We start from the raw sequence: 22,415 nt of genomic DNA, 5'->3' as shown, positions 1-22,415 counted from the left end.
TGTAAACAACTGATAAGCTTATATGGTCAATGCCTGCCCAGTAACTCAGCTCTTACAACAGAGCAAACCCTCCCTTCACAGCCCACTGGATATCTGTAAGCACTCATCCCTACCACCAACACCTCCCACATCCCGCCTCCTTTCCCCACAAGGTAGTCATAGACATTTGATGCAATTAGAATGACCTCTATATGTACGTACTGTTCTTATTTTTATCTTTGTTCAGGGTTTTCTCTTGACTTGTAAGAATGTGTCTCTGTATGTACAGATAAATGCAAATGAATTGATAACACAATATATATATAACTGGCCACTATGGCACCATATTTTTTAAGCTCCTCGTCAGTCTTCCTAGTACCATGAATAAACCCCCTTCAGTATTGTCTGTGCTTGCCTGATTCTTGGGGAAAATAATCTTTTTGCCTAACAGTTTTGGCACAGCGAGCAGGATGCGATCGGGAATTCTTGGAGAGTTTCTCACAACCAGGGATAGAGGTGGGTATCCTTTTACTTACCACCTCTACTGTACATCTTGATTTGGGACTCCCCGAGACATCCCTTCGCACTCCCTTTTTAATACGAACCACATATAGGACGCACAGACCAGAGGACTGAATGGAACTGTGTTTGTGGCCAAGTTTTTGGAGTGCAGGGATCGCTGGAAGCGAAGGCTGCATCACCAGTTACTGAGCACCAGAGTGGGTTCTGCAGTAAACTGAGTACAAGGGTGTGCTCAGTCGGTCTCCCCTGAAGCACTGCTTAAGTGGGTTTCAGGAAGCTGGGATACAATGTCCTATGAGTTGCCCCAGAATTTGTCAATTATTCCCTCTACGGGAGGGAGACTCATTGGCATGCCCCAGGGTGCACCAAAGATACTCTCTACAGGAGGGAGACTCATTGACTGGCCCCGGGGAACATCAATGATGCCCTCTACGGAAGGGAGGCTCATTGATTTTATAAAAGGGAAACATGAGAAGGTTCAAAAGACGATCGCAAAAATGGATGGAATGAGGGTATGAGTATGATGGACAGTGTGTTGTGGTGGTCTGGTCAGACGAAAGGAAGATTAGAGAAGGGGACTGTAAAAATGTATTGAGAATATGAAAGGAAACTACAAGAGTTGGAAATACTCCAAAAGGCTCTTACATCAGAGCTAAATCAAAAGGCAGATTGCAACTGCAAGCTGAGTAAGCTTGAAGCAGAAAACAAGGCTCAAAAAGCAAAACTAAAAAAAAAAAGCCCAACTCCTATGCACATCGTATTGTTGCTACCATACAACAGAAGAGTAATTTTACTGACCCTGACTCAAGCAGCAATACTGATAAAGACCAAAATGAAATTAATTGGAAACACCTTGAGAAACAAATTCAAAGTTGGAACCTGGCACACACTGGGGAAGATCAAGATAATTGACCTCCTCCTTCTCCCCCCTTTTAACCCAGAATTAAGTGCCAGTGCTTCCTTGGCCCCTCTCCAAGTGACCACTTGGTGGTCAGGAACAGGTGAAAACAGAGTGGCTCATAATACTTATAAGAACATTCCACTCCGCACAGAGGAAATGAAGGGCTTACTGAAAGATCTCCCTGATCTAAAGCCCCAAAACCCAAATTTGATATTCTGGAAAAGAATAAGCCAGATAGTTACCATCTATACGTTACATCCCAAAAGGGATCTTTATATCTTAACAAAAGCTAAATGCCCCGATCTATCATGGGCCAAGATCCCTACAGAAGAACACCGAAACAGCATTTTGGCCTCTGTTAAATCGGAAAATGATATGACCCGTGCCTGCACTGAGTTTAAGGAAGCTGTCCAAGAAGCCTTGGGGAATGGAGCTGGTAATTGGGGACTGATCGTGGGCTGCGTACAACGCAAGGCCGAGCCTGCGGCTCAATACTGAGAGAGAAAATGAGAGATGTATTCCAGCAATGCAGGCCTTGCAGACCCAAAGAAAACAGATCAGGGTTTCTAAAAATGTTAAAGGAAGGTTTTAACTCCCACCTGCAAACAGCCTTAATTTGGGAGTGAACCCAAGCTCTTATTATGAATCCATCTGTATGTGGGCCTCTGAATGTGCAGCCAGACAAGCTAAAAAAAAATAAGGAGCAAGGTTACTCGTGTTGCCATGGTAACAGCAGAAGATCATGTAGCCTGTTATAATTGTGGTTGTCTCGGGCATACCCAAAAGTACTGCAGGCGCAAGGCCCAAAAACCTAGTCAGGGACACAATCATGGCCAATTGAATCCCTGCAGCACCTCACTGCCCTTTTAGTCTGGTCCCCACCCCTCCTCCCCCACACAGTGTTTTGTATGTGTGGAAACCGGACATTGGGCAGCTGGATGCCCAAGCCGAGCAGCCCTGGGCAACTGGCCCCAACCGGTATCTCAACCAGCTCAACCCTTGCTCACACCTAAGCAAAGAGCAAATGGCCAGGCTTTTAAATTCCATGCCCCGCTAGGATCCAGCTGCCCCACCTTGCTCATCAGTACTGCTAATGCAGATATAAATCCTTTGAGGCCACACTTACAAGCATGAATTAGGGGCTGGCCATGCACAATTCTTGTGGACATGGAAGCGTCTGTTTCCATTGCTGACCTCCCCCTCCCCACTACTAAACAGTATGCTACTACAGTATTTCAGGAGTAGGAGGTGCACAATTCACGGCTTATAAAAGCTATCTATTCTTCTGCACTCAGTCTTTTTTTTTAAATGTAGTTCCAAATGCAGAGGGGACTATTTTGGGCAGGGACGTCCTCTGCGACCTTGCAGCAATTCTTAATCTCGCGCAGAGTACAGTTACTGATAAACTTATGCGTACTCATACCATTCCTCTCCGTAATGATAAACTTCTCTCTTCTGTTGCAACTGCCAAATCTGTGGCTCTCACTTGGGACACCTCTAACCCTTTTTCAAGAATTATGTTCCAGGTTCCCCTCTGTTTGGGCAGAAAATAAACAGTCTTGCAGTTCGATGTCTGCTCATCTTTGCCCACCCATCCAGATTACCAGTCAACTCCCTCCACCTACCAAGCAATACCCTCTCAAACCTGAGGCCGTGGATGTGGTAGGTAACATTATTCACTCTTTACTTCAGCAAAGTATACTGGTTCCTTGTGGAGGTGCACCTTCTTAAGCCCAGGACCCTCCAGAAACCCCCTTGTGTGGACGTACAGGAGAGAGATCAAGTCATGGTAAGAATATACCATGGGATATTTCAGCCAAAATACTCTGGCCCGCACATGATATTGGCCCATACAGATACCTCTGTGAAAGTGCAAGGAATTCCAACATGGTTTCATATAATCAGAATTAAAATGTATAAATAAATTTGTTTTGTTTATATTGTATCCTTTTAGGTAACAAACATAACTCCCCACGTTAATCCTCCTGGCAAACGTACCTGATGCAGCCTCCTGGGACTGCCCTTAGTACATGTTACACAGGATGCCTGTTTCAAAGCTGGCCAGTATGTGCAACTCCCTACAGGAGACAGCAGTGAATAGGTAAAAAAACAAAAACAAAACAAAAAAACGGACACTTGGCTTGCCCCCAGACCAACCACCTGGGACCTATCATGGCTACAGCTCACCTCCAAAAACATCCAGGTTCCAAGATCTCAATCTGACTACCACAGCCCAGGAGCAGTCTTCGGCTCCTTCCCTGCATTTCACCAGATCTGGACTGTAACTGGGTATTTAGCTCCAGGGGATGTGGGCACACACATATAGGACCCCCAATTTTGGGATGCAAGGTCATACAATTCTTGGGTCAAAGGTCAAACCACTCAAGCCCTTCAGCATACTAAGACCAGGTTATCTTATGCTCTAACTGCAATTGCTGTAGGCATAGAGGATTTTTACAAAATCACTGAGAAACCTCAGATGCTATAGTCAACCTGGCCAAGTCACAAGCTAAAGGTTGTGCTTGTGATATGCTGCCTCGTGATCTGTTTAACATTGCAAAAGAAAACATGTTAGATGTATGTATGCCTGGGTTTCCCCCCATCCCATACCCTTTCCTCCCCCACCCTTGCCCACATTGCAGGCATTTCTACTCAACTGATAGTAGCCTCTTTACTTCCTCCAGACTCATCCTTCTCCTTTAATTTTCTTCTTGTGTATGCTTCTGTTATCCCTACCCATGTGTTTCCTCCTCCTTTCTGTTTTAAGTCTATTGGATATGTAACTAACAATATGGTGTACAAAGTAGGGCTGTCCGGATACCTGGCACCATCTCCTGGTAATGCTACACTGATGACAACCTCGGACTGTTGTACAGAAACAAACAGTTACATTGTGTGTTCCTGTTCCACCCTTCGTCCTTTAATCTTGTTCTCTTCTGTTGTTGTGGATGTCCTTCCTCTTGCAGATGGTGAAGTTGCTGTATAAGTATCCGCTACTCAGTGGTGTTTCATCACCACTGCATCTTATTACATGTACGGACCATTACAGTGCCAGGCAAATGCTTCCATGTGCCTGCAGATTACTGACTCATTTACCCCAGGTGATGTACACCTCCCCGGCTGTGTGTTCACTAAAATGACAGCGGCTCCTCGGTGGCATAACAACCTATACCTGGACAATACACTGGTTCAACTGGCCAAGGAGGTACTACTCAAAGTGGTCCTGGCTGCTGCATCTGCGTTTACCACTGTTCATAACCACGTCACCAAAGGTCACATTCCACATTCCACCAAAGATCCTCTTCATAATGCATCCTACAGCCCCATCTCCTGGTGGACTATTGTCCAAACAATTGATGCTGCTGCTGCTTCTATATTTGTGTTGCTAACCTCTCTGGTCATGTGTGGGAACTTTAGACACATGCTTAAAAATCTTACTGTGTTTCCTACCTTTACCCCCTTCCTCCATTTCCCTCTCCCCCTCCCCCTCCTACCTCCCTTGGGCAACCCTAAAACAGATCATGTATATCAAAGCATTTGAAGTATTGACTTCATCTCATCTAAAAGTTCTATATGTCAACAGGAGGGCACTGTCAGGCAAGAGTTAGCTAAATTTTAACAGCTAAGACAAAAACGCAGAACAAGCAGGAATGCTTCAGTAGCAAGGACACTGACAACTGTAAACAACTGATAAGCTTATATGGTCAACCGCCCAGTAACTCAGCTCTTACAACAGAACAAACCCTCCCTTCACAGCCCACCGGATATCTGTAAACACTCCTCCCTACCCCCCCTCCCACCTCCTTCCCCCATAAGGTAGTCATAGACGTTTGATGCAATTAGGATGACCTCTACATGTACTACTGTTCTTAGTTTAATCTTTGCTCAGGGTTCTCTCTTGACTTGTAAGAATGTCTGTCTCTGTATGTACAGATAAATGCAAATGAATTGATAAGACAATGTATATAACTGGCCACTAGGGCACCATATTTTTGAAGCTGCTTGTCAGTCTTCCCAGTACAGTGAGTAAACCCCGTTCAGTATTGTCTGTGCTTGCCTGATTCTTGGGGAAAAGAATCTTTTTGCCTAACACTACCCAACACTTCAGTTATGGATAGGCATCTACAGATACCTCTTCAGTATCATTTGGCTGAGTTATACATAAATATTTTTTCAATTTCTTCCATGTGTGTTTATTTTGTACATGATATTGGTATGTTTTTAGACATATGCATGTCTAAGAAGCTGTGGAAATTCCATACCAAAAATTAAAATACAGGCTGATCGACATGCGATTTCCCTTTGATGGGTTAAGTCATTCCCTTCGCTAGCTCTATTTTTTTGTTCTTTAATATAAGGCTTGAAAATGAAATGGAGAGGAAAGTTTGCAGCACTGCTCTACTGAAAGGATTTATTTCAGGTTTGCGTTTGGAATGTGTTTCAAACCGAGCCAGACCCACTCTGAAAGACATAGCCTTGCCATAAAAGTGTCAGGGATCCTTAAATGAATCACTGGTTACTGGGTTTTATGCTGATGGACCAATTCCAGAACTGCAGCAGGTTTTATATTCCTCTCCTAACCTTTCCAGAGCTCAGTAAAAACATCTGCCTTGAATAATGCATCCACAGCAAGGAGGAATCTATCTGCTTATCTAATGCCCTGCAGCATATAACCTTTATTTACTGCCTTGTCCTTTCTTTGTATGAATATCTCCAATTCTGATGAGACCCTGGCCTTTCACTCCAGTCTCTCCGACAAACATTAAAAAATGCTAACAACAAAAATTAGTGAAGATCTTTTCTTTGGTACTGTACATGTTTAGAGTTTTGGGCTGTGAATGTCAACTGCTGAATCTTCCTGAAAAGTCCAGTTAATATAAACACATACTGTATGTCAAAGCACCAAGACGAAGATCTGAGGGTACGTCTACAGCATGAAAATTAATTTGAATTTCTTTTATTTGAATTTTCAGAAGCGATTTTATACATTCGGTGTTATGTGTCCCCACTACAGTGCGTGAATTCGGCATCATCGAATGTCAGACGGGTGCACTGTTGTAGCTATCCCACAGTTCCCGCAGTCTCTGCCTCCCATTGGAATTGTGGGTTAAGCTCCCAGTGCATGATGGGGCAAAAACATTCTCGCGGGTGTTTCTGGGTGTGTGCCTTGCATGTCCTCTCATCTTTCATCTAACCATTTCCTGCCTTTTTTCAGCTACCATGAACAGAGCTGCACAGCTTCTGCCGCTTTTTCCATGTTGTCTGTCCTGGGCTCCCATGGAAGCTACAGAAGGCAACAAGTCCTCGCCGTTTTTCAGCCATCATGAACAGAGCCGCACAGATTCTGCCGCAAACTCTGTTCATGTTTCCACCGCAAACTCTGCTCTCCCGCTCTTGCAGCTCTAATGAGCTTCCCAACTCCGTGAAAGCTATAGAAGACAACAATTTACTGCCTTTTATTGGCCATCTTGAACAGAACAGCTTATTTCACACCCTTTTTCCAGGATTACCCATGCAGGCGGCATAGCACGGGAAGCATGGAGCCCGCTCAGATTTCCACTGCAGTTTTGACCATTGTAAATATCTCGCACATTATCCAGCACTATGTGCAGTACCTGCAAAACCGGGCAAGGAAGCGACGACAACGCAATTACTATACTGATGAGGACATGGACAGAGACATTCCTAGAAGTGCGGCATGTGGCGACTGGGAGATCATGGTGGCACTGGGCCTGGTTCATGCCGTGGAATGCCGATTCTGGGCCCGGGAAACAAACACAGACTGGTGGGATCGCATAGCGTTGCAGGTCTGGGATAATTCCCAGTGGCTGTGAAACTTTCGTATGCGTAGGGCCACTTTCATGGAACTTTGACTTGCTGTCTCCTGCCCTGAAGCGCAAAGACACCAAAATGAGAGCAGCCTTGACCGTTGAGAAGCGAATGGCCATAGCACTGTGGAAGCTTGCAAAGCCCGACAGCTACCGGTGAGTCAGGAATCAGTTTGGAGTGGGCAAATCGACTGTGGAGGCTGCAGTGCTGCAAAGAGCCAACACAAGGGTTGGGGGGTGGAGGAGGAGAGAAGGACAAGTCGAGAAATCAAATCAAAAGTTCGCATATGCCAACTTTTTGCTGCTTGGGCGATCCTCTGGGGTTGAGTGTGTGGATCCCCGTAGCCTCCCCGCTCATGTTCTTGGGTGTCTGGGTGAGGAGGCTGTGGAACTTGGGGAGGAGGGAGGGCGGTTATACAGGGGCTGCAGTGGCAGTCTGTGGTCTTGCTGCCTTTCCCGCATTAGATCCACCAGACAGCGGAGCATGTCAGTTTGCTCCCCCATGAGCTTGACCATAGCGTCCTGCCTTCTGTCATTGCACGCGTCCCTCCCTTGTTCATGTTCCTGTAATGCTTTACAGGACTCCGCAATTGTTTGCCTGCACGCATTCAGCTGGGCCCTATCAGTGCGGGAGGACTGCATGAGCTCGGCAAACATGTCTTCCTGAGTTCGTTTTTTCCACCTTCTAATCTGGACCAGCCTCTGGGACGGAGGAGATAGGGGCCGTGTTGAAACATTTGCACCTACGGAACGAGAAAAAGGGAGGGTAGTATTTTAAAATACACATTTCAGAGAACAAAGGGGACACTTTGGTGTGAGTAAGCCATCACACACAGCCAGGCAACAGAATTCAGCTTGCAGGCAGCCTAGGGGCACGCAGGGTTCTGCTTCTTCTACATTAATTTCAATGTTTTCAAACTGCCGGGACCCCTTTCCCATAGCAAGCAATGCCTGGTGGTTTTGCCATAAAGGAGGGCCTGCGGGCTCTCTGGGATGATCACTTCATACAACACCCAACTCCCCAGGCCCCTACTGCGTGGCTCAGATAAGGCTCTGAGCAAGGATGAGCCCTTCAAACTATACGCGAACATCCCAGCATGGCTGGGTTTCCCCTTCTGTCCCCCACTGCGTGGCTCCAATCAGGCTCTCACTCACCAGAAGTACTTTCTCCAGGGTCATGGTCCGGGAGCCCCCATTGGGAGTGGGGGGAGGCTATTGGCTCCAGCGTTAAGCATAGTTCATAGCTAGGGGGGGAAACGGATTCCCCACTTGCCGCCTGTGCACTGTCCTCCTCCTCTTCGTCCTCCAATGAGTCTTCCTCCTCGCTCCATGCAACTCCCCCCTTGCAGGTGTCCACAGACAGTGGTGGGGTAGTGGTGGCAGCGTCGCCCCCCATAATTGCATGGAGCTCATGGTAGAAGCAGAATGTATGGGGCTGTGATCCAGAGCGCCCGTTTGCCTCCCTGGCTTTTTGGTACGCTTGCCTGAGCTCCTTGATTTTTGTACGACACTGCTCTGTGTCCCTGGAGTAGCCTCTTTTCGTTATGGCCCTGGAGACTTTAGCGTACGTATTTGCATTCCTTTTTTTGGAACGTATTTCTGCCATAACAGACTTGTCTCCCCAACATGCGATGAGATCCAGTACCTCCCGTTCAGACCATGCTGGAGCTCATCTGTGACTCCGTGACTGCGTGATCTTTTGTGATGGTGGACTCTGCATGGGTCGCCTGTGATGGTGGGCTGTGTTAACCGTCACCTGTGATGATGGTGACCAAACAGGAAATGAAATTCAAAAGTTCCTGGGGCTTTTCCTGCCCACCTGGCTAGTGCATTGGAGTTGAGTGTGTTGTCCAGAGCGGTCACAAGGGAGCATTCTGGGATAGCTCCTGGAGGCCAATAGTGTTGAATTGCGTCCACAATACCTTTAACCCAGGATTGTGATCTCGATTTAAGCGCTACTCCACTTGCCGAGGTGGAGTATAGAAATCGATTTAAAGAGCCCTTTAAATCGAAAAAGCCGATGTGGTCATGTGGACTGAATCTTTCCCCCCCCCCTCCCCGAATTAACTCTGCTAATTCTGAAAAAAGACTATTGTAGACCAGGCCTGAGAAAGAACTCTATGCCCACGAAACTGTCAGTTGTGTGTCTAGCTCTGCGGGTGCATAGCCCATAGGAAAAACAAAACATCACTGAAACAATGCATTCAAGGGACAGTGTCATGTAAAATGGCTGCAACCAGGATTCTTATATGCACCCAAAGACACCTTAAGACAGCAATGCACTCTCAGTAGCTCAGAGCTCATGTTGCACTCCCCATGAATGCGGGCCAGGCAGGCTAATGATCCAACCAGCAGACCAAATTCAGTGATGAATCCTGGTCACGTGCCACCTGAGGGACGTTGCGCATATGCCAAGAAGCAGCGGCTTTTTGCCTGACTGCTCCAAATTAGGGGTATGATTTTCTAAAACATGACAGGTGGTTTACACTCAAAAACAAGCAGTTTGCTCTCTAAGTTATGCCACAGTCTCAATGGCAGGTCATGGTGGGCTGAAGAACCAGTGTAGGTTATGCTTTGATGTTCAGAGTCAAATTTGATGTTCAGAGTCAAGTTATGCTCTGAGATAGGCATCAGTGGCTCCAATGAGGTTAATGGTACATGCAAGAGCTGAGCACAGTCCCCAAAGAACAGCCACAACCCCAAATTCAATATACTGCAATACATATCAGTGAGGCATGTTGCGCTGCTGAGTTACATGCACTTGGTGCGTAGTCGCAAAGAAGATATTTGAAACAATATCAAATCTTGTAATATCTTGCTCATTCCAATACTGGCGGAAGTGTCTGAAGCTTGCCATTTCAGCTAAAGTTCAGGTGCGTGTGACATAATGCTAATCTCGGTCACAGCAACATACAGCATGATAAGGTCAGGAAAGAGATGACAGCTAAGAAGTCTGTCTTGGATTGTGAAGACCAAAGTACAGGGTACACACACAACAACAACAAACAACAACAAACCATATACTGTGTTAAATGTACACTACTAAAAATATAAAGGGAAATTAAAAAAAAAAAAGATTTGACAAGGTAGGACAACTGTTTCCATGCTTGTTTCATTTATATTAAGATGGCTAAAAGCAGCATTTTTCCTCTGCATAGTAAAAAGTTTCAAAGCTGTATTAAGTCAATGCTCAGTTGTAAACTTTTGAAAGAACCACCATAACATTTTGTTCAGAGTTAGGAACATTTCAGAGTTATAAACAACCTCCATTCCCGTCCAGGCCCGCCCCGGGGGGGGGGGGGGGGAAGAGGGGCAATTTGCCCCAGGCCCCGAGCCCCACAGGGGCCCCCCCGAGAGTTTTTCGGGGCCCCTGGAGCGGGGTCCCTCACTCGCTCCGGGGGGCCTGGAAAACTCTTGCGGGGCCGGGCGCAGGAGCTTCTTCGCTCCCGGTCTTCGCCGGCGGGGGGTCTTTCCGCTCCGGGGCGGAAGGACCCCCACTGGCGAATTACCGCCAAGACGGAGCGGGACCCGCTGCCGAAGTTCAGCTCGGTCTTCGGCGGTAGTCGGGTAGGCCCTTCGTTCAGGACCCGCCGCCCGAAGTGCCCGAAGACCAGCGGCGGGGCTCCTCGCCGCAAATTACCGCCGAAGACCGGGCTGCACTTCGGCAGCGGGTCCCGCTTCGGCGGCAATTCGGTGGCGGGGGGGTCCCCGCTGAGGGTCTTCGGGGCACTTCGGCGGCGGGTCCCGGAACGGAAGGGCCCCCTGCTGCCGAAGACCCCGGGCCCCCGGAATCCTCTGGGCGGCCCTGTTCCCATCTTATAACTCTGAGGTTCTACTGCATAGCTTTCTACTCCTCTATATTTATTTTGCCTCTTTTGGGGCGGGCTGTCACTGCAACACAGTGTTAAAGCATAACAGAATACGCTGGGTGGCATTAAATCCTTTGACGCCTACGGGTTTGTTGCTCCTGCTGTTAAATGCTATTCCCTCTCACTCCAGGTTCTCCATGTGGGAAATCTTTATTTTAGAAGCCAAAGGGGTTAAATGGAATAAATATGGACACACTTCAAAGAGAAAGCTCTCAGCTCGGCAGGGACTAAGAATACATGAAGTGAAACAGGGATACAGAACAAAGGTTTTCAACATGCCCTGATGTTTTTAGGCATATGCTCACCTAGACATTACACAATCCCCTAGGGTTACACCACTGCTGTTGCCCAGAATCAGCACCTCATTCTCCAGCGTACACAGTGACTTCTTAATCATTTAAAAAAAAGACTGAAGCTTGATATTGCAGCTGGTTCATCTATTATTAGTAGACAGCAGCAGTTGCAGCTATACCCTCGACTGGCTTTCAGTTTGGAGCATCACAATGCCTGATCACTGATACTGAATTCACAGGAGAACCATGATAAACTGCTGCTATATACTTATACTGGGGAAAGCTTAACACCTGGAATGTACATAGCAGATGGCTTATTTCTTGCCATAGTCCATGCCTTATCATCCTTCCTCTCCTTCCCTCAGAGCACTTGTTATCCTATTCTAGATCCCGTCATATTTAATTTCCTGTCCTTTACTCCTACAAGAAAGATGCCTCCATAGAAGACTTAGCTAAGGAAAAGATCCAAGAGCAACTGACCAGCCAGCTCTGCTGAGAACCCCTGTAAGCTTTCTGATCTTTCACAACAAGGCTGGTAGGTTTCTAGATTGTTTGAATATATGCCTGTATAGCTGTTAACAGAGTGTCATACAGTGAGCAAGCCCTGTGAGAAAGGGTCATGGTCCAGCTTCTGTTCTCTGCGTAGTTTCCACTGAGAACCAAAAGGGCTGTGGGAGTTAGAGACTAGAGCAAGGGATGCTGGATAAGGGAGCAAGGATATAAATAAGCTCCCTTCCCTCACAAGGAAGAGGAATCAGCCGCAGCTGCAGGGTTTCTCCCGTGAGGAGGTGGCCAAGTTCTAAAACGGAGCTATTGAGGTTCACTCAGGAGGAGATCTAAGACGCAGGCAGCATGGAGTCAGGAATCCCAGTGAGGAGTGATTTGTTCACATGATAGAAGACTGCTTGAGATACCTGCCTCCAAGGATAAACAGCTGTTACACTTTGTTTTCTTGGATCCTTAAATTACCACAGAAGGGGTGGGGTTGGGCCAGAGGAATTACTAAAATTAGCAACAGGATAATATTAGTGCATTCTCTAAAATGTATTCAATAAATACATAATCCAATGCAACCCTACCCTCCCAGAGAAAAGTATGACTGTAATTAAATAGCACTGTAAAGCCTGCACATTTAATCCTACTCAATAGCAGAGTTATAGCATAAGAAAGCTAGGCAAGGCAAGTTGTAGCTCAATTAGGTAGAAACCACATGTAACAGTGATGGGCACTGTACAGATTCTAGATATAACTAAACAGATTCTTCATTACAGTATCTCAAAGTAATCTGGGCAGACAGAAGGCAGTATCTGTTCATTTGCACTTCCTATCAATTCTGACCACTGCTTTATTTCAGCTTCCATGCCACCTGTCCAAACCGCTGGCAGGTCTCCTTCTTTTATCCAAGCTTTATGTTAATTTTACCAGTTTTGCTATCTTGGGCAGTGAACAGAAGTAACACCAGATGATTTGTCTCACACAGGACGTTATTTAATGCATTTTGACACTGCACAAAAGCAAAGCAACAGTTCAGAAATCTAAAGTAGCTTGTTCAAACCAGCTGCTTTTATACTGTCCATGCCCTTGAAATCTAAGTTCTGCCCTTAAAACAGCAGGCATACTGGTTGAATCCATGCACATCAGTTTCCTCAGATGAGGGCAAAGAACAAACCAGGGATGTCCATTGTACTAGTTCTCTCCCTGCTTGCCTACGTCCCATTTTGAAATTAATACTGGAGAGGGGATGTAGTATTTGGAAGAAACATAGCATTCCTCATTACAAACTGGCACAGAGAACTCATGAAGTTCACTTCAGGTAAAAGACTGAACTGATGGGGACTGATATTCTAAATCAGACACACTAATAATTCTAATAAGCCAGAACTCAAGACTAGGGGCGGCTTTAGACATTTTGCCGCCCCAAACAGGGCGGCATGCCACGGGGGGTGCTCTGCCGGTCGCCGGGAGGGCGGCAGGCGGCTCTGGTGGACCTCTCGCAGGCGTGCCTGCGGAGGGTCCGCTGGTCCCGCGGCTTTGGTGGAGGTCCACCGGAGCCACCTGCCGCCCTCCCGGCAACCGGCAGAGCACTCCCCGCGGCATGCTGCCCCAAGCACACGCTTGGCATGCTGGGGCCTGGAACCGCCCCTGCTCAAGACCGCTAGTTCTCTTGGCCTTTATCATTAGTTTGCTTGAAAACCTACCATGCTGTTATAAAAATACATCAAAGCTTTATATGCCATGGCACTGCCACCTGATAGACACCTGATAGACGCATTATTCACTAAGGCCTGGTCTACACTAAGGGCGGGGGTTGAACTAGGGTACACAAGTTCAGCTACGCGAATAGCGTAGCTGAACTCTAAGTACCCTAGTTCGACTGACTTACCCGTCCAGACACGGCGGGGTCAAACTCCGCGGCTCCAAGGTCGACTCCGCCACCGCCGTTCGCAGTGGTGGCGTTCCGGAGTCGACCGGAGCGCTTCCGGAGTTCGAACTCTCGCGTCTAGATCAGACGTGAGAGTTCGAACTCCGAGAAGTCGAACTCACCGCGTCGATCTGCGCGGTGAGTATGGACCTGCCCTGATACAGTACCTCATTCAGTCTGTTATAATTAAGGCTACGATTTAGTCACCGAGGTCACGGATTCCATGACTTTACCAGACCTCCGTGACTTCTTCAGCTTCAGCTGTCCGCAGCTGAAGCCAGGGTTGGAGCCGTGGCTGGGACTGGACCCGGGGCTTTAGTAAAAGTCATGGACAGGTCTTGGGCTCCGTGAATTTTTACTTGTTGCCCGTGACCTGTCCATGACTTTTACTAAAAATAACTGAGACATAATCTTACCCTTATTTATAGTGTACTTCTCACTGCAGTATCTATATGTGACAGATATGTCAATTCCTGCAATATCTTTGGGAAATTTTATTGTATTAAATGTACATATTGTGGGCCAGGGATTGTATGCAACTCCATGGGGAATGGTGACCACAGGCCTCCAGGAGCTTCAAACAGTAAAGAGTGATCAGGCAAATTCACACAGGTTGCAACACCTCCAGAGAGGTACCAGCACCTGGAAAGGCTTGCATATACTGGCTCAAATTGGATTCTCTAGAGACCCACAAACAAGAAAGCACCTTTGGGTAAAAAGCCTGAGTTTAAACTGTCTCTGAGTCTTCTTTTTGATCCAGCAAAGTGATAGAACCTTCTGATCAAAGGGAGGAGAGGGGGCAGTTCATTCCGGGAAGCTTTGGAAGGATTTTGGCCTATGGAGGCTGCATAAGACTTTGGGTGACCTCTGGTAAGCTTTTACCATGTGTATAGGAATGTCTATGGTTTTAATATGTTCTCTCTGTAATACTTTCACCTCAAGAGTAATGTGCTTGCATGGAAAGAGCTGCTTGGTAACAACTAGAGGTAATTATGCTGCTTACAGCCTCTGAGGAGAAAGCAAATGAAGATACTGGTCTGTCTAGGCAGGCTGGCTTGCTGAGAATAACACAATATAGGCAGGGCACTGGGTACCTGAAAAAAAACTCACTCAGGAGGGAGAGAAATGCAGGTCACTGCCAAAGACAGGTGATAGCTGAGAAGCTGGGAGCCTAGGTGGGTGCCTTTGCTGGACTGGGGGGGGGGGGGGAATACAGACGCAGTTGCCCTGGACTGTCACACTAGCTACCAGCAATAACAATTAGAAAGGAAATCATTCTTGCCTGAGGATGGAGCAGCTTCAGCACTTCTCATTCACACTATTACTATGAGATACTGAGGGGATAAATAATAACCAACGGTATAGAAGACCTCAGTTGCCATTCAGGGAAGGCCTTTGCAGAGAGGAATGCATTGTATTTTGTTTTGAGCTATATGATACATGGATTCATATGGAACTCAAAAAGTGGAGGGCACTCTGCCAAGTGCCCCTTTACACCAGCTCCTGAGAGATTCATGCCGGGCTCTATCAATTGCACTACTGATATGGATCATGGTATTCTTGGTGGGTTGTGCAAAAAAAGGACTTGACCCTGTAGGCAACTAGGTCCTAGTCATTGAATACTTCCATGATGAAGACTAGAACTGTGATGTAGATCTGGTACTGGACAGGAGATTTAGTGCAGGGCACTGAGCAGTAGCATGTTCCTGACAGGAAAAAAGTCACTGAGTGTTGGACCACCTCAAATGTGTGTGACCTCCCACTATGAGCCCTAGGTAGAAAGCATTGCAAAGCTCTAGTCTAGAGGTAACAAGGTCAACACCCGGGAGAGGATCCAGGGAAGGAGTCCAATTTTCTTGCTAAGTGGGAGAATGTGGTTCTGGCCACAGCTGCTATTTGCAAGAATGGTTGTACAGATCAGTCAAGTAGGGCTTATACTGTGATCCCACTTCGACAAACAAAGAGCAGATGTTCTTGATAGAGGGGGTGGATATGATAAAGTGTTATGGCTCCTTCTTTAATGCTAAACTTTAATGCTAAAAGCGTAAGTCAAGTATATTTGATCCAGTTTTTTAAAAATTTGCTTCTGGATTTGGAACCTGACAAGCCAAGATTAAATCTGAAAAAAGTTAAGATGTTTGGTACCTTAGCTATGACCTTGCAATCTGAGCAATGCTATATATATTTTTTTTCAGATAAGAGGAACTATACCCCTTCTAAGAAATGGTAAAGAACCCTTTGTAGCCTAGTTTAAAGCTATCATTTAATGCAAAAGCTAGGATCAAATGTAGCTCACTTGAAAGCACTAGCTATAGTGCATGTGTTTCAAGAAGTGTGTCTTGGTCTTTGTGTAAACCTAGGTTGCCATTGAAGTGCCAAATTCTGGTATTTTACATCTGGTGATGTTTAGATTTTATGTTCCAAACGCATGGAGTCCTCATAAATCAGTTCTCTGGGCATTATCTGTATTGAAATGCTACTCTTGTGAAAACATACATCTTCACAATTGGAGAGTGTGATTATCTAGTTTTCCTCTCAAATGATCTGGAGCAGCGAGAGAAAAACACCACATCTTCAACCAGGTCTTCTAAAAAACAAAACACAAACAAACTACACCTTTGTGGATTAAGCATCTGTGAGGCATCTCTGAACTCTACAACTCACTTTCATTCCTGGCGTCAGCATATGGCATGTCATGGCATTCATTTAAAAAACAACATCAGTCCACAAAACTAACTATGTCTAATTCCTCTCACAGGTTTAATAAACTTCAGACCAGATGTATTTTTCCTGGATTCCGCTTGGTGGCAATGAGGAAAAAACTTCTAACAAACTCACCTCCTCGATATTATGTGATAACTACCAGCAGGGAAGGGAAAATGTCATAAATTCTCTTTAAACTTTTAAGGCTATCTGCATTTTGATCATTTCCCTCACCACAACAGCAGGTGGGAAACAGTCTCATGAAGATGCAGCTCATAAAATTCAATGCAAGTGTAGCAAGAGCCAAAAGGAATGAGAGTCTGCATTAGACTTGGCACTGAGCTCCTATTTCCTCATTACTAATGCACATTCTTAAAACCCTTCCTGCAGTAAATACTAATATGCCATTTGGCGATTATCTCTTCCTAACCCTATGTAGAGACATATAGCCCGACTTCCAGAGGTGAAGAGATACCTGCAGCTCCCACTGGCTTCAAATGAAGTTGTGGATGCTCAGCACTTCTGGCCTCTTGCGATTACCATGTCAAGCAGGGGCACTACAGGAGAACAACATACTTTGGTAAAAGGTGGGGTCTGTATAAAAAGACAGATGACAAACCTGAATGCTCAAGTCTCAGATTACTGAACCCTGGGTCTATTTCCCTGCCAGTGAACTCAAACACAGGATTCATTTTCATGATTCTGGTTAGATGGGGAAAAATAGGAGGCTTGCCCCAACGTATTCATGTGTGTGTGGAGTGTGTCATTCTCTCGACTTCCACTCTCCTGGTTGTAGCATGCATTGAAGATTTCCATAGTCCTCTGGTAAAGAGTCCTAATATTCTAGAGAAGTAGTTTGCAACCTGGAGGTCCGCAGGCTATGTCTAAGATTTCCCAAGGGGTACACACCTCCATCTGAAATTTTTTAGGGATCCGCAAATGAAAAAAAGTTGAAAATCACTGTTCTAGAGGGGAGAAATGACACAACCACATGGAAAAAGGACTTCACCATGCTACTGTGTTTATTCCATCTTTAACACCAGTACAGATGATCTAGAACAGTGGTTCTCAACCAAACAGTACAAGTACCCCTGGGGGTACTTAGAGGTCTTCCAGGAGGTACATCAACTCATCTAGATATTTGCCTAGTTTTACAACAGGCTACATAAAAAGCACTAGCAAAGTCAGTATAGACAATGACTTGTTAATACTGCTCTATATACTTATATTCCAATTGATTTATTTTTTATTGTATGGTAAAAAATGAGAAAGTAGGCAATTTTTCAGTAATAGTGTGCTGTGACACTTGTATTTTTAGGTCTGATTTTGTAAGCAAGTAGTTTTTAAGTGAGATGAAACTTGGGGGTACACAAGACAAATCAGACTCCTACAAGAGGTACAGTAGTTGGAAAGGTTGAGAGCCACTGATCTAGAATTCTCTCTCTAAAAGAAGGACCCCCCCAAATTGAGAGAGTTTATCTTATAGAAAATTCTTTCCCAGTGATAAGAACTCTTCAGGTCCTGCTTTGTTACCTCTGCAGTGCTCCATTTGGAGGTGCTACAGAGGCCGAAGTCACACTTTGGATTCAATTATCTGATAAAGAAATGCTGGCATTATGGTACATGTGTAATTTACAGAACATATAGGAGACCTACATATAGCAAACTAAACAGGCGACTGGGAACCAGCACCTCCCAAGTTCTCATCACTTAAGTAAGAATGTAACATACACAATGGCAAAATACTCCATCTTGAAGTGCACACATTGCTGAGGCCATGGATAAGGAGCACAAGTGAGGGAGTAGGAGACTGGGAGCCCAAAGCAGCAATAGGATGGACTACTGGGAACTACTGAGTCTCTTTGTAAGGGTGACAACTGTTACACAAAGTTCTTGTGGTTTCCTTGCTTCTGGATGGGGCAAGGACTCAGGTGCTTCACAGCTCACTAGTCTGGCATTTTCTCCAAAGTCCCAACAGGCAATATGCTGGGTTATAGGTCCTTTGTGTCAGCAGAAGGAGCTAGTGCTTGTAGAAGATAAGTTGGGAGATGTGACTAAATCTGCACTGTCCCGACATGAGTCTTCTAACTTCACTGCCACATCTCACTCAGCCTTTTACTCCCTGCCCTAAAGAGCTTACAAATTTGGATTGTAACAAGATGGAAAAAACAGACAAGTGGGTGTTGGCGAGAAGTAACAGTAAAACAGGGACGTTTGTAGCCACAGTGGACAAGCAGTCACAACAATAAAGCATTGCTATAGGTTGCAAAGTTTCAAAAATACTATAAGGATAAATGGTAGAAGTGCCAACTCATCCAGCATTTATGGTATTTCCAACAGGGAAGCATTTATGATCTATCTACTAAAGACATGGTCTGTTAACAGTAAAACAGACAGCAGCTGTAGATCATTTCGTCTCAATTCTACATTTTTTCCACAATTCTTTAATGGAAATGGAGTAGTTTCCCCAGAGGTGCCGAATGTATTGACTTTGGTATTTAGTCACCAGCTATTTGGATAAGGCAACACTTTCCCTGGTAACATAATGTCACTGGGTCCACAAGCCCTGAATCATTTCCAATGGCCCAAAGTGGAGTTCCAGAGCTAAACTGATTGTGGATGTTGCTTTGAGGTATCAAAGTGCATTAAGGCTCTGATTTAGGAAAAACAGCTCTATTCAGCAAAGCACTTAAGCATGACTTCAATAGGACTTAAGCACAGGCCTGTATGCTTTCCTGAATCATGGCCTACATTTTTACTGAAGCTTTTGGATGTCAAAATAGACCATGTAATCTCCAGGCAACACTAAAGTATCTTCAATGTTCACTGCTGGTGCAGGAGACAACACTATAAAGAAACACTCCAACAGTGATAACCTTTCTAGTAACTGGACATATGCAAACTTACACACACACACACTTTGGTGTTTCTCTAACACTGTTCAGTTAATGGATCTTTTACCAGCACTGGCACTTTGCTACAACAGCAGATGTTTTCATACAGACAGAATCAGGTGCTGCAATACCAAGATGGGAAAGCATTAATAAATCATTTCACTGGAAGCAACATCTGTCCTTCTACTTTCCCAGCATATTAGCTAGCTAACCTCTATCAATAAGTATGTCAGGAGAGTTTTATATAAGCCACTCAAATAGCTCACTTAGATGATTTTATTTTAATTTTTCTGTTTTAGCATTAAGGGTACTGGACTTTTTTCGTCTGTAAAATATTGTGAACAGGCTGAATCCCTACCCTGTCCTCAGACCGACCTTTGGTCAACGTCCAAACTCACCCCCTTCCTGAAGTTTGGCTTTGTTGACAACTCAAAAGCAATTACACACTATAAAGCTCAGCCAAAGCTTTCTCCCAGACTTTTGGCTGTCTCCATCTGCTGTCTTAACTTCCTCTCCCTAGACAGGGGCTCTCGTCTCCCTTATATGCCCTGTGCAGTTAATGAGCTGCACCTGCCACAATGAGACAGCAGAACCCTGCAGAGAGCTGCTGAAGTTCCAATACCTGCAGCCAAGGTGGTTTGACAGAAGAGCCCTGCCCCCTGTCACAAGCACTAACAATGTGTGTGGCACTGTTAAAGACAGTTTCTGCTCCAGAATGGTTAGTGTCTTCTGGGGTATAAAACACATCTGATCACAGGTGCACTTCACCAAGGTGTGTAAGTGTTACTTCCATTTTATAGGTGGGGGAACAGAGACCTTCAGTGATCTCCCAGGTCAGCAACAGAGCTGGGAATAGAACCTAGACTCCCGTTCTCAGCATACTCAGCTCTAATCACTGAACTGTATTTCTTCGTAACCAACAGATTTTACATTGCAATGTTCTACGTTATAGTGGAATTGCACAGTGGAGTACATGAGACAGGTGCTCTCCCTCTCCTTGTCTTCTGATGGAAACAATTCAGTACCACATCTATCTGCATTACATCAAGTTGCTGGTCCTTTCTACACTGATATATAGGCCCTGCACTTTAGTATTCACAGAAGTATCAATGTGCATGGAGCTGTACACCAGATGAGTACTGCCTAACAAATAACAGCTCCCTGCCCCAGAGCCCTTGCAGTAAAACTAAAGTGGGCTCAGAACAGGCAAACAAAAAACAAAAAAAACCCAACACAGAATGGTCTGAACACAGAGCCAGACCAGTGAGATACTACACTGGAGGATGTGATTAGTTTTAGTACTTTAACACAGATTCGGGGAATAGATGGGTATTTAGAAGAAAAGACCTAAAAAGTTTTCAGGGTAAGCATTGCTGCTTCAAAACAAAACCCTGTAGGACTTACTAAAGCCAAACTCCCATTGACGTCAATGAAAGATTTTCCAGAGTCTGAAGTCTTTAAAAACCATGTAGATTGATTTTGTCAACATGAGGCAGCTTACCTCCCATGAACCAACTGGTAGTGTTAAGGCCTTTTAAAAAGGCATTGGATTTCATTAAGTGCTGAATATTTTGAATAGTTTAAACGTCATAGGTAAAACTATGGCTGAGCTGTGTGCGCTGTTATGGCTCATTAAGGATTATACAATAAAAACATAAATTAGTTAAAAGGGAAACACTAGAGGCTGCTGAATGGATAGATATGCCCGCGTAGCCTCTATTAATTGCTTCACATACCCCATTTAACTTCTAAAACGATGCCAACTGATACTGGGCCATTTCAAGTATTCATTTCAGAGCAGCAGAAACCTGTGCCCCAGGAAGAAAGTTTTCTGAAAAGCAAGGACAGACCTTCACTGTGTTGTGAAAGCCATCAGAAAAACAGGAACAGCTCATTCATTTCCAATTCTACAGGAGGGGCTGATTTACTGCATTTTCCATTGCTTTTGTTCATAAATTTTTTGCAGACAGCCCCAGAAGAAAGGCCAAGACATGAGAGTAAGACACTTAATACAAGAAAAATGAAATTTGGGGAAGCTGGGATTTCTTCCTTATCTACTTTGACTTTAAAAAACAATGAAGCAGATTTTGTCATGGGCCTTCATTAAATAAGAACTGAGGAAACTGAACAAATATTGATTTTGAGTCACTTTCTGCCCCATTTACACTTCTTGCAAGCCCACTGGACTACACAGAGTGCAATTAAGAGCCAGATTGGCCTTTTATCTATAGCAAAAGGAGAAACAGATGTACCCTATCTTTTAGGGGGAGAGTTTTAGATATTTAAACTGAATAATCATGCAAAACAGACCACAGATCTCAGAAAGTCTCTGAGCCATTTTTTGAGACGGAGAAATAAGCTGATCAGAAAATGTGCGGATGCTATAAAAAAGCAATTCTAAAATGTCAAGGATTACTTGAAGAAAGCAATGATCACTTCATAATAAGAATATCTGTTTTCCAACATGAGTGATCTTTTTAAAAAGAGTGCTCTCTCCCTACCCACCACAAAGAAAAAAGACAATCAGTAATTGTAATATATGCAGAGCATACTCATTTTTCTATTGTATAATATTTGAGACAGGTTTAAAAGATTATGCAATTTTTTGTCAATATGAAGATTTCATTCAAATGGAATGTGGGTTAGCTACAAGTCTCAAATTACTAGAGGCCCAATCCTACTTTGGGAGTACTGCCATTTACGTCAATGGGAGCAGGTTCAACCTGTTTATGTTTTACAGTTTCTTGATGCTGAAATAAGAAGGCCACTGCCTTGGATTAATAGTTTAATGATGTTCACAGATTCTTCTTCTATCCAGCAGAAGGTGCCAATACAGATGTTATCAATAATGCCACCCATCTCTGTTTGTAATATACACGGCAATGAAGATCTATTTGTGAATTTACACATTTCTGTATCTTGTCCCCACTCACAATATTCATCTGTATGGCGTTGATCTTGAGAGAGGCTAAATTCACACAGCTCCAATATTCTGTAGTGTGCA

At 44.8% G+C, this 22,415-nt stretch overlaps 1 protein-coding gene and 1 long non-coding RNA gene across 12 annotated transcripts in view; one reads left to right on the top strand and one right to left on the bottom strand.

Annotated features, from left to right (window-relative positions):
* MYLK (myosin light chain kinase) overlaps positions 1–22,415 on the bottom strand; it is a 326,396-nt gene that overhangs the window by 176,493 nt on the left and 127,488 nt on the right. Inside the window, exon 1 of one of the 7 annotated variants that reach the window (XM_039495245.1) lies at positions 4,060–4,128. The exons of the other annotated variants lie outside the window; for them this stretch is intronic. Within the exon in view, the coding sequence (XP_039351179.1) occupies positions 4,060–4,092 (33 nt within the window). The 5' untranslated portion in view covers positions 4,093–4,128. Of the gene's footprint in view, positions 1–4,059; positions 4,129–22,415 lie in introns of those variants that run through there. 7 annotated transcript variants of the gene reach the window in all.
* On the top strand, positions 318–16,992 carry LOC120374868. 5 transcript variants are annotated; one of them, XR_005586300.1, is made up of 6 exons: positions 318–495; positions 2,916–3,064; positions 3,357–3,503; positions 6,618–7,386; positions 11,824–11,927; positions 16,573–16,992. It is a non-coding gene; the product is annotated as an uncharacterized LOC120374868 (long non-coding RNA). The 5 variants fall into 5 exon arrangements; XR_005586297.1 differs by having other exon boundaries at positions 11,820–11,927; positions 16,573–16,991; XR_005586301.1 differs by lacking the exon at positions 16,573–16,992 and adding an exon at positions 16,010–16,559.

The sequence above is a fragment of the Mauremys reevesii genome, linkage group 11 (genome assembly GCF_016161935.1).
Source record: "Mauremys reevesii isolate NIE-2019 linkage group 11, ASM1616193v1, whole genome shotgun sequence".
NCBI classification, from domain to species: Eukaryota; Metazoa; Chordata; order Testudines; family Geoemydidae; genus Mauremys; species Mauremys reevesii.
The sequence above is the reverse complement of the archived record's forward strand: the minus strand, read 5'-3'. Positions and strand labels throughout refer to the sequence as shown.